This window comes from Amblyomma maculatum, chromosome 1 (genome assembly GCF_055883805.1).
Source record: "Amblyomma maculatum isolate TAMU_Amacu chromosome 1, ASM5588380v1, whole genome shotgun sequence".
NCBI lineage: Eukaryota > Metazoa > Arthropoda > Arachnida > Ixodida > Ixodidae > Amblyomma > Amblyomma maculatum.
Window position 1 is genome coordinate 409047898 of NC_139344.1, and position 12858 is coordinate 409060755.

The 12858-nt window shown below is 43.5% G+C and overlaps 1 protein-coding gene across 1 annotated transcript in view; it reads left to right on the forward strand.

Moving 5' to 3' along the window:
* The window catches only part of LOC146208900 (potassium voltage-gated channel subfamily KQT member 5-like), a 100368-nt gene that overhangs the window by 34549 nt on the left and 52961 nt on the right, over positions 1–12858 (forward strand). The window contains exons 5-7 of the mRNA XM_084596384.1: positions 5451–5561; positions 6420–6604; positions 11528–11602. Coding sequence (XP_084452510.1) covers positions 5451–5561; positions 6420–6604; positions 11528–11602 — 371 coding nt within the window. The remainder of the gene's footprint in view (positions 1–5450; positions 5562–6419; positions 6605–11527; positions 11603–12858) is intronic.

Genomic DNA, 12858 nt, shown 5'->3' on the forward strand with positions numbered 1-12858 from the left:
AACCGGTGACGAGTGGGAAAAATGTCTTTAAAGAGAGAAGCGCGCGTTGTCCTGTGGTAGCGACCGCTTCGCATCGTCATCATAATACGCATTTCTGTTCTTCGATGAAAGCTGTTCTTCAAAGAAAGAAAGAAGAAAGGAAGCAAGAGAGAAAGGTTCACTTGATAGTTGTGCTGGGTCCTGTTTTTTCTTCTTCTCAATTGTCACTGTTTGTCTGAGTCAAGTACTTTCGAATACTCAAGAATTCTCGAAAAATGTTTTATATCCTGACCTACTGATTTCGATCGCGTTTCACTAGTTATCCCTGGTGGCCCCTTCAGCATCGGCATCCTCCAGCACAAGAATGTCTGGCCTACGTCGCATCAGAGGCCACCGATATGTAAATCAGTACTGCAGATTTGAGTGAGATAAAGAAACATGTGCCTCGATTCGAAGCTGAGCATACACTGTAGTATTTGCGTCCAAGCATCGACGCACCAGAAAGAACGCCAAATCAGGAAGCAAGAAATAGCATAGGCACTAAGTTTGTCAACATTTCCTCCTGCGTCTAAATGCAGTAATTTGTTTTTTTTTTTTTTCAAGATGTGGCCATAGCCCTCTGTACAGAGATGATGACGGAACCGTTCTTGTACATATTAACCAAGCATTTAGCGTTGGCATGCAAGCAACCACGTAGCGGACTATCGCCAAGCGGAAAGCGCCTGTCAGTTTCTCCTCATGTCCGGTTTTTTCGTTTTGCCAAACACTGGTCAACGTTTCCCAGATTTTGCGTTGACAAGCATCTGGGTTTACTATTTAAAATTAATCTGCATGTTTGAAAGGCTCCACTGCTGTGACTACAACGATAACGGATGGTGCTTGTCAGTAACTTGGTCCCCGAGGTTATTAGCTTTAGAGGGCGACGATCCGGGGAGCACTCCTGCCGCTACTTATCGGTTAGTTCTCACACATACGTGATGATATTGAACCTGCCAAGCCGGAGAAATAATAGTGAGTAGTTATCGACGGGAAAGTCAGTTCACTGAGAAGTTAAATGTTATTTCTAGTTTGCTCCCAGTGGTGCACATGGAGCGTAGCGAGAGTTTTGACAGGACAGAGACTGGAGGAATACGTTGACCTTCTTACGACAGCCACGGCTCCTGCGCACACACCGCAATACATGATTACTTCGTGCGCATAAATATACATTGCGCACACTTACGCACGTCTCGGCTGGCAAGCCCTTACTCGAAGAACGCCCCAGTGTGATAATAATGGTGTTCTGCATATTGCTTTTTTAAGCGTTCGTTCTACTAGGCACTCTCATCAGGTCGGAAGTCATGTTTTTCTTTCGAGAAGATTTTGATTCTTTCTTTCATGGCAGCCTTGTTCTCACTAGGATCAATATGAGCGCGTGGCTTAATTGCGGGCCTGTTTGCCTCTTTGGCGCTGGTGCTTGTTATGAGTATCGACCGAGCTCGCGACCCAAGACAGAAGCCAGGATATTAGAGCCCGGAAAGAGGGCTTGTTTCTGCTTCTTTTTTTTTTTTTCTTTCCTGTTCGTATAAATAAGTCACACGCTGTCATGGTACAGCCCCCATCAACAGAACCAGTGTTGTGGGCCAACATGGAAACTGTGCTTGTATAAATTGGTGGAGAAGCAGAGGAAGTGAAGAAACAAATAAGAATTAAGTGCAAAAGTACTCTTTCGGGTCATCACCTAGAACAAAGTGCGCTCGGAGAGTTTATTTTCTTTCTTACTTGCTTATGCTGCTCTAGAATACGCGTGTTAAAACGACCGTGTTACCGGCACACGAAAAGCGCTGCGACGATGGACAGCAAGAATGATTATTTTCTAATCTGAAATAATTTTTTTTTTGCATATTTCTGAGGCATTTCAGCCTCGTCTTGTTGTTAGGGTTGTGATTTATAAGCGTTGAGTAGCGCCTAGTTTTTTTTTTTTTTTGCGTCAGAAAAACGCTGATTTTATGAAGCACTCGTATTCTGACCTTTGTTTTCCAAAATAATACGTAAATGCAGTGTTATTTTGATTGTATCATCGTTCTGTTATCACAACGTGATGTCGCATTGAAGCCAGGGTTGCGTGTCCTGATGCGTTCTAATAGAATTCCACTAACACCTTATATTCGCGGAAAAAAAGCTGGCAGCATATATTTGCATTGACCACTCAAAACCCTCTGTCAAAGAAACCTCATTTCACTATCATTCCACCACATGAGAAGGATGTTTTCATTGGATATGATGTACGACCAAATACATCACATTTGCTTTGCTTTCGGCACATCAACGTATGCGATACACCAGGGCAAGGAGGAGAAGTTAGATAGAACGTATGAACAGCGAAAAAAATGCTAGCAATTCTTGTGATTTCTTTTTCATCTGCCGAAATGGAAATGCAGCATCAAAATTTGGTGGTCTTGCTGGCAAATCGCGACCGGATCCTGAAATGCTGAAGGCTAGATTGTTTCGCCGCAGAAGTATGAAATCTGTGGGCGATGAAAGGGGATGTCTGTGTCGACAACAATGGGAGAATGCTCTGCCTCAAGCTTGCTGCCCAAGTTCTTCCTGTGGTGTCTGTTTCGTGCATCGTCTTTTTTTTTTCTTTTGGAGTCATGCATCAGGTGGCCCTCAGAGTGTATAACAAGGGTCACAGAATCGGTACTACCGAGCATACGAGTGATGTGAGAGGCAATAGCTTGTGACTCGCCGTTCTGACGCGGGTGTGCGCTTGGTGCTCAATATTGGTTTGTTATTCGGCCAACGGTGGCGACCGAGACATAACGAGCTGGCAAACTATACTCGCCTAGTGCTTTACTTTAAACACGACAGCGTTAAGATTATCACTCAGCAGAGGATACTGCGGTACCGGCATCTCGATAAAGTCTGGATTGATCTAAGTGTTTGAGGCCATGCAAAAAGCGGCAGGACTATATAAAGCAAATGATATGCACTGACAAGAAAATTTACGATATGGGTTTGGGGCGAATTCAGCCTCGTACCTTTGCATCCCGAATCAGACACGCTATTCCTGGACCACGCTTCTTGTAAAGCTCGAGCTTTATCCACGTTGATACGGTTTGGTTAAATTGGGGCTTGGTTATTGTAATTTGGTAGCTTACGACTGCATGCTGCTGAGTATGCGTGAAATAGAGAGACACTAATGCGTGCAGTATTGATTAAACGAGCAGCAGCAAATTACATGAATGCAAACGACGATCCCCAATGAAAGCCACTAGCGGAAATCGTTATATATATATATATATATATATATATATATATATATATATATATATATATATATATATATATATATATATATATACGAAGGAAATAAGCCAACAGTCAGCGAGGCCAAGGAAAGCGTTGGGGATGGTACTTTGTCTTTTTTTTTTTAATGTTTACTAGGATAATCAGTAATGTAATCTGTTTAGGGGAAAGATAATTAGACACAAAGTAGAAGAAAAAACAACGTGCCGATGGTGGGATCCGAACCCACGACCTCCGAATAACGCGTCCGGTGCTCTTCCAACTGAGCTACATCGGCCGCTGTCCCCCCTGCTACTTTCTTGGGTATTTATGTTGTCTGTATACGAACCTTGAGAGTGTTCACCAGCGCCACCCTCAGCCATAGCGGCGGACGTGGGACGTCCTTTGTTACCGCCAGCGTCACGTAGAACGTGATCAAGAGCGAGGGCGAAAGCTGTGCTAGAACCCTCTTACGCTACCTATGGCTTCAAGACTGCCAGAACCGAGACCCCCGTAAGCTACAAGCAGATCAATCAAGGGGAAATGAGGGTGCTCGTTATAATACACGAAGGAAATAAGCCAACAGTCAGCGAGGCCAAGGAAAGCGTTGGGGATGGTACTTTGTCTTTTTTTTTTTTTTTTAATGTTTACTAGGATTATGTACGACCAAATACATCACATTTGCTTTGCTTTCGGCACATCAACGTATGCGATACACCAGGGCAAGGAGGAGAAGTTAGATAGAACGTATGAACAGCGAAAAAAATGCTAGCAATTCTTGTGATTTCTTTTTCATCTGCCGAAATGGAAATGCAGCATCAAAATTTGGTGGTCTGGCTAACATTAAAAAAAAAAAAAAAGACAAAGTACCATCCCCAACGCTTTCCTTGGCCTCGCTGACTGTTGGCTTATTTCCTTCGTGTATTATAACGAGCACCCTCATTTCCCCTTGATTGATCTGCTTATATATATATATATATATATATATATATATATATATATATATATATATATATGTATATATCATCAGCCGGAATATATACCCACTGCACTGCAAGGTGAAGGCCTCTTCCATATTCCTGCAATTAACCTGGTCCTGTGCTAGCTGCATTCACTTGACTCGTGCGAACTGCTTAACCTCATCCGCGCACTTAACTTTCTGCAGCTCCTTGCTACGTTTTCCTTCCCTTGGAATTCCGTTTGTTACCCTAAGCGACCATCGGTTATCCTCTCTTCGCACTGCATGTCCTGCATGTCGGCGACAATATATACATATTGTCGCCGCGTCACACCATTGCGTGTTTCATCATATCCTCATTGTATCGAACAATAAATGTGGAGATTCAGTGTCCTCAATGTTTTTGGCAGCCTCTTTTTGTTTCGCTCTCCAATTAATGAAAGTTATATCAGCAGTGGTTTCGCAGCAAAAAATACTGTGGCTCTAGTTAGTTGACATTGCACCATTTTGAACTTAACAGACAGATAGGTTGTGACTAGATTTACAAGTATCAACAATGTCTGATGCAATAGATCACTAAAAATGTCGCGCGGAACAGACGGATCGGCGATGAAGTGTTAAGACGGGGCAACAAAAGGAACAGTGGTCCTTATGTCAGCGTCATAGATGTACGACAAAACGCGATTCGTCGTAATTAAAACAGGATATATATCACCCTATCCTTCTTTGATAAGAACGGTGCTTTAAATCTGTGACCGAATGTCTTTGAAGTCGACCTGCATGAGCACAATATCCCCATTGGCCGGGAGACATTTTGGACCCCTGGTTGCGATCTAGGCGACACAGTGCATTGACTAAAGCTTAGCAAAAGCGTGCATCGGAAGCATTTTTCTTGGCTGTCTTTGACGAAGCATTGACTTTTATTGCCACACTTCAGTGAATATTTCTTAACTAAGCACATTGCAGAACAGACCAAATCGGTAAGCTTATCACGCTACTGTACTGTTACGCTAGTGCTTGTGTGCTGCTTCCTTATTTTCTGCGTCTGGTTGTCTATGGCGCGAAATTCCCATGTTTACTGCTGTCTAGTTTGAAACCTCTCACTGAACCTTATTTCGCCGGTGTCCTCACCAGGCCTGTGAAGGGTCTCACGGAGCTGCGACATGTATGCATGCGCAGTGTCCACATTGCACGTGCATGTTACGTAGCTGACAAGTGTTGCGTGTTTTTCCTCAATCTTCTACAGATCACCCTGTGTACAGTAGGTTATGGTGACACAGTGCCCGTCACGTGGCCCGGGAAGTTGATTGCATCTTTCTGTGCTCTCATGGGAATCTCCTTCTTCGCTCTCCCTGCTGTAAGTAACTACGCGGCTATCTGATGCGCATATGCATCACTCTGTGAGCTCTTTCGTCATAAAATAGTTGTAGGTGCTCTAGCACGATAGAAGGCGCACAGGTATTCAATTTGCATGTCTGTTTTAGACAATTTATCATCTTAGCAACCTTAATTCCTCCAAAGTCTGTACATAGGCCACCATGGAGGACACACCACACGGCCGGCGCGCGATTACTATTTTAACGTGCTTTCTTTGTATCGGCTTTAATCCATGCTCGGCAAACAAGTTGACAATAGTTGTGAGAAGAATAAGAAGTGCGTGATCAGTGGTACGGGTCAAGAACAGCATAATTAGAAAACGGCCTCAGAATGGTCGTTTCCACCTACTCTTTTTTTTTTATTCACGATCGACCTTGCAGCCTAAATATCCCAACGCCGATAGCCTCGGATTTAAGAGTGGGAAATGTGGCATTTCTTACGATTGCATGGCCGGCATGGATCGTAACTTGCTGGATCTGCCCTTAAATATATACTGTATGCCTCCCACTGTTGGAATTCGTAACGATTTTGTGCTGCTCTTGTTCACTCGCTTTCGTGCTGTATGGTGCATTATCTCAGGCAACAATCTACCGGGAAGGTATTTTTGTGATCTAGACGGGGAGTCGACAGAACCTCCCGCGGAGATCCTCCTTTGAAAGTTACATCATGTCCCGAAAGTGAGCTAAAAGGGAGGTCCTGCGGATTACCCGGTTAAGATGTGGGAGGTAGGGTCTTCATTGGAGCGTCTCTGGGAGTTGGTGTGTTGTCTCGGACTGGCACGTCATTTGTTTTCTTTTAAGTTGGCCCTGGATGAGACTTCTGGCCTGACTACTTGCAGGGCATCCTGGGGTCTGGATTTGCGCTCAAAGTACAACAGCAGCAGCGACAAAAGCACATGATCCGACGGCGTGTGCCGGCTGCTACTCTAATCCAGTGCCTATGGAGGTGCTACGCCGCCGATGAAAATTCCATGTCCGTTGCAACGTGGAAGATTCATCAGGTCCCTCTGCCCAGTCCACCCACGTAAGCGGAGGCGCCTGAGGCGCTGCACTGAAGCCATCGAGGCAGTGCTTAATTTTCTGTTGGCTGTCCCATGCGACTGAATATTTTGTGTGGGATGCATGTGTTCTTACTGCACTATGAGCGCTAACGTCTAGTCAGGGAAAAGCGGCAACTAGCATTATCTATGTACTGGCAGTATAGCTTGTCGCAGAAGTGTGCACTGCCTTCAAGTATATCGCGTGTTCATAATAAATGGTGAACGGTTCTTCGAAGTACAAGCCTGTGTTTGTCTCAGACGACTAGGAGGTTCCAAAGTGTACAGTTTGAGCTCTTGTTAGAACTTCATTGCATTCAGCTTACAGTCTGCGCAGGGACACGTAAAATGGCCGCGCCTATACTGTCATACCCTTTTCTTTCTCTGCGAAGTTTTGAAACATTAATATTAAACTGCACAACAGATGAAGACGTTCTCCTTTGAAGACTTTGGTCGATAGGCTGAGGCTTGGTTTATGCCTTTTTGTAGTTTAAGCTTGGAAATTTGTTGTAATTATTAAAGAGGTTATTAAATGGGCGCAGTGTTGAAGAAAATAACAACACAGAGAAGTTTTCTATAGGTTTGTCGTAAGAAAGCAGCGGTTTCAGGATCTGTAGCTAGATGAAAATAGATTGTGTGTCTCAAAACGCCGATGTTGCTGATTTGCGCGGTCTGCAAGAAAACAACGATTTTTTCCCGGTTGCATGGCCTGCAACTCACAGCTGCGATAAAGCATGTTTGGAGTGCCGTAAGCTTCGTATGATCGCGAATGTAACTGACCATCACGTCTGATTTCACACGTCACATCTAACTCATATTGAACTATACGCCTATAAACTACTCGTTTCCTTGTGAAATATGCTTGAGCTGTGGGACTTTATTGAAACCACCCACCAGTGATGATCGCGCTGCCCAGACGAAGACAAGTTCATTTGTGGAAATGTTGGCTCGGCTTGCGACCTAAGGCCCCTCTACCCTTATTCAGGACTCTCATACTGTGTAGCCATCTTCTTTCTCTCGTTCTACTTTAGGTTGAGAATACATATCACTATAGCTAAACGACAATTACGAAAGGGGAGGAGACAATGCTCTCGTGTCTCTACCTTCGCTCTAGTGGCTTCGCGCTAGGGCTATATTTTCACAACTCAAGCACTAACTTCCTAGCTTTCCGTCCAATCTGCGGCTAAAGCACCTGTTTATTCGGCAGTAAGTAGGAGCAACGGCATGACAACCGCATGACGGGAGAGGCCTCCTGTAAGGAGCCGTAAGATACCGCGTGAGCTATGCGAACTTCGTCAGGCCTAACGCTTTGAAAGGGGAATTATATTTTTATAGCCATTTCTTTTCTTTCATCAGTGGCTGAAATGAATCTGCACCCCAAAATAAGAAATTTGCCATATGGTTCCGAGTGTTTACTAATCAAATTTGCGCATAAGAAGCGATAAAGTTTGCTTACAGATATATGATTTTTTACATCCGTCTGGTTGCATTAAATTATACTATCTGCATTCACTTCATCGTAACCAGTGCTGTCGTATGTTGGCGGTGTCCATTGGGGAATTAGAACGAGTTATAAATACCCTGGTAGTTTGGGATAATGCAATATTTGTTGTGTAATTTAGGGTTAGTAAGTAAGTTATGGTTTTATGAAGTCATGAGGAAATGCGCTGAATAACACGACAGGCAGCAGGACATAACTGGGCCGATCGCACGCTAGCATGTGATTTATTAAGGGGCGGTTACCACGAGATATAAAAATGGCGGGGCATGTGCGTAATATACGTTCTCGGCAGGTCTGGTAGCACGTGCGTACCTACATCACCATACACCAAAATACAAGCATGAAAAAATCTACTTCACTCCTGCACAATCTCACTCACGTATCACTAACGCAGTTGTGTGTATTCTGTATAACAAATACGTCTAAAATATCACTTGAAACGGCACTCCTCCCGTTGCCGAGTTTCTTTATCTCATGAAGCCGTAGTGAACACTTGAGAGCTTAGTAATGGTTAGTGATATTCACGCTCATTTCTTCGTTTCCTATGAAAGTGGTCGTACATCTATTAGATCTATTAATCTGTTAAACATGTCCTCCATGCCAATTTCGGCGCCTTCCACGTTTCTCATGGACACTCTGCGCTGTCTCGAATCTAATAAAACCACTGAAGTTTCGTTCTCCATGCTGATGTTTCCCTCGAGGCGCCATTTTTCGGAACGCGTTGCGAAAGCGCGGTAGAATCCAAGTCGGAAACAAATATGACCAGCTCAACAAACGTCGCAAATATCGTTATTTCGCCTTGCTTGCGCTTGATTTTATGTACACCACGAGCAGCACATAATCTGAACGTGCTCCTTCTACCATAAAAATTAAGTTAAGATAGTGACGACGACGAAGACCGGGATAGAACATAATCATCCGCGTGGTACGGTTAGTTTTGTTTCCATCGTTGGCTTAACTTTGCGTGTCCAGTTATTATTTTGTGCCAAAAATACTATTCATCTTAAAGCTTCTGTTTTCTCACACAGATAGCAGCCAATAAGAGGCCAAGCTCTTCGTATATTCGAGAAAATATTTAACACTTATTTTAAAGCGAGATATTGCCTCATCGTTGTCGTCAGCAAGTGTCACGCTTTTGCGGCGGCTCTGATTGGTCGAGACGGGTTGACGTCATGGAGGTCAAAACTAATCACAGAGCACCAGCACAGTATGCTCGAGTGCGTGCCTTATATGGTCATATGGCAATAAATGAGCAATGACTAATTACTGAATAATAAAGAATTATTATTATTATTATTAAGCAATTATTAATATTGACTACCTAATAATTAACTACTAATTAATTACAGTTGCGTAATTAATTAATTAATTTTACCAATGAATGTCGCGGCCCGTATGCCAAGGATCAATTACTGATTAATGACTAATAAATAATAATTACTAATTAGTAACAGTTGCGTAATTGATCAATTCAATACTATTTAATGCCGCGTACCCGGTAAAATCAACCACACAACAGTAAACGTCGAACAACTGCTAAGATACAAGGAGCATAAATGCACTCGCAGAATGTGAAAGAGCAGTCGCTCGCTTTACGATCGTAGCAGCATTCATCGCTACATGCACAACAGTCGCGTAGCAGAATGCAGCACTCAAGCTTTCGCCTTTCATCATTTTAGTCGCCAAAGTGTCCTTGAAGTTTTTCTTTTCAAGTACAAGTGTACATTTTGAAGCTTTGTCAATTTATTTTATTAGATTTTGCTTTTCTCAAGCTTAAAAGCAGATTTATTTAGCTTTCGTTCTATAAATTAACGAATCTAATAGCTTGTGCACAAAAAATAAACTACCGAAACCTACAAAGGCGGTCCTATAAAACCTACAAAAACCTACATAAACTGTACAAAAACAGCAGGAAAAGAGGCGCAACCGCTCTTTGTCTCTGTCTTGCCTTGATCCTCGTCACCTCCGTATTCTATGCGGAATTTTGCCTATGAATGCGCAGCATACGCTCTGCAAACCCTTTTGAGCAGTGGCTAACACACACAACCCACAGCCAACGCTGCCATATGTGAACCTGCCTCCAAAAGTATGAGACATTGTTCCAGAGCACGAATTAAAATGTTAGTATTCCGCATACTTTCTTACAGTGTATACTGCAGACCTTAACTGTAATGAAGAGGGGACTTAAACCGGTGCGATTACGTTTATCAGACAGTAATCGATTGTCCTTGCACGCGGGGTAATGACTACGATGTAGCTATTTTACGGTCTACACATGAGGGTACAGTGAAGACAATTATAAAATTAGTGCCTATGAGTCCTTATATTTACCGTGTTTAAGTGCATTTCCTTATGACTTCAGATGACGATAATTAAAGGCTAGATTTTTTATAGATATGTAAGTTATTCTGGTGATGCTTTGTCACAAGGAGATGAATATTTTCTCTTGAAGCACTGTGCACTGAATAGTCTGATTACTTGCCTGCTTGTATTAGGGTGAAGGCGATGCTTTTCAGTGCACACATAGGAACAAGGCAAACTTAAACTATTCAGAACCACAACTAAGATGTCGACGCCACGAAACCTGCAATTCAAATGTTTGTCGTTTACAGCCAGCGATGAGCAGTTCATTTTAACTGATGTGTATTTTTACATACTTGCGTAACTAAAATTTCGCTAATGACAAGAATAAACAGATCAAAAGGGTAGGTTAAGGCAAAACACGAGGGGCAAGCGCTCACTTAAAGATTTAGTTATTCTATCGACAACCGAATAATGCGGAAATTTTTTTAAAAGTCATATCCTCAGAAGCCTGCACACAAGATTTGAAAAAAATGTTATGGTGAAGATTGACGAGACCTTAGAGCATATAACGTGAAAGCACGCGAATTTTTGACAACGCCGAAGATGACACTCGCACATTTGGTTTGTGTATTTGCATGCTTCTTCTTCTTCACTCGCACACTGACGCAATTTGATAGCACTGTACACACGCACGCCAAATGCAAAGGACGCCATCAATAAAACATAAGTAGTAAAATAAAATCGCATGCCTGTAGCAATTAAAGAGGTGGTCTAATTTCCTGCCCAACTCTTACTCCTATTGCTGTTTGTGTTATATTTCGATGTTTTATTCCCATCTATTCTCACCTCACTTTAATATAAAATAATTTTTAAATTGCATGGTTATGGACGCAACGTAAGATTGGGGTGAAAAAAAAATCGAGTGTGAAATGTGGTTTGCTTCTCAACACGAAATATACAAAGGGTTGCATAGAGCTTCTCTTCACTGGCGGCGTAATCAGTTAAGGAGAACTAGATTTTGGCTCACAGCACTTGTCTGGTGGCGCCTCACGGTGTTCTGCACAGCCGCACAGTGTGGTGTTGTCTTGTTGCACCCCACCTCCAGCTATGCCTCAGGGTCGTTCACAAGCACAAAGCGCAGAGACAGACTGGACCTGCCTGCCCCCGGTGCTGGAATCCTGTGAGTACACGGCACGATCGGTTTTTCGCCCTGCCCGTGAATGTCGTCATCACAGACCTGTCCTACATCCGTCCTATTAATCCCGTCGTGCCATATGTGCGACCACCTCGTTACACCGAACTTCCTTATCTCACCCGGTGACCTCACTCTCTGCCACCCCCTGCTCCCCTTGGCTTCACTTTCAAACCACTCTGTTGTCCTGAGCGACCATGTGTTATATCCTCGTCCCAATACTAGCCGTGATAATTTCTTCTAGTATGTACAGTACGATCCACTGTTAAAAGCAACATGAGGCCGCGTTGCTGCTGCGCTTTACAAAGCACTTCGGAAAAAGCCAGCTATAAACGATCGTACAAGGCGCATGCGCAGTAAGCACGGCCAACTGCTCTTTCCGACCATGCACTTGGTGCCGTCCATTCTTGCCAGTGGTCGGCGGCAGCGTATTGCAAAGCGTTCAGGCCACGCAATGTCATGTTCCCTTTAACAGTGGACTGTGCTGTACAGCCGCCCAAATCGTTTACTGGCGCGCGCGACGGCCGCTTTTTTTTGTGCTCCTGCACAACTAAACTTGCAGAAAGTCAAGGTTACGCAAGGGCATGGTAAGCCCTTGCGTATGCTAGAACTTTTGCAGGTTAGCTACTCTAACGCTCGGAATCGCAGAAAATGGAGCTGTCACGCATGCCAGTTATATATTTGGCCGGCTGTACATGAGGGCGAAAATGTGTTTTCTTTTAATTTATGCACAGCTATTTACAGGTGTGCGCCCTTTCCGGCACGCAATTTTGTTACATTGTGCAAGGAAACACGCTGCCAGCTACATCTGGGTATAAAAGCGCGTTTTTAGTGTCAGTGTCTACTATTTTTGACGTTGACGCTGAAAAATGCCGTATATTGCTTAAACGCGGCCTCAAATTACAATGCTGTTCGGTTTTCGGATGTCGCACATTTTCAAATGCATTTCGGCACTGAGTCGAGCTGGAGTTTTCACACGTGAGAGTAATAGACAACCACTTTAACTCGTTGTGGTCAACGCTCTACCAATGCCGGATGGGAAAATGATGCATCGAAACACATCGGCCGAACGTTTTACATTTTCCTGACACTGTCCCCTACCATTACAGAGCGTAAGCTTGCTGCATTAGGCTGCTAAAGCAGAAAAAAAAAAAAAAAGCCGGATTACGTCTTTTACTTTGCAGGACAGCCTCTTAAGAGGCTTCGAAATTCTAGCCAACAGCACTTTGTTTCGCGAGAATTAC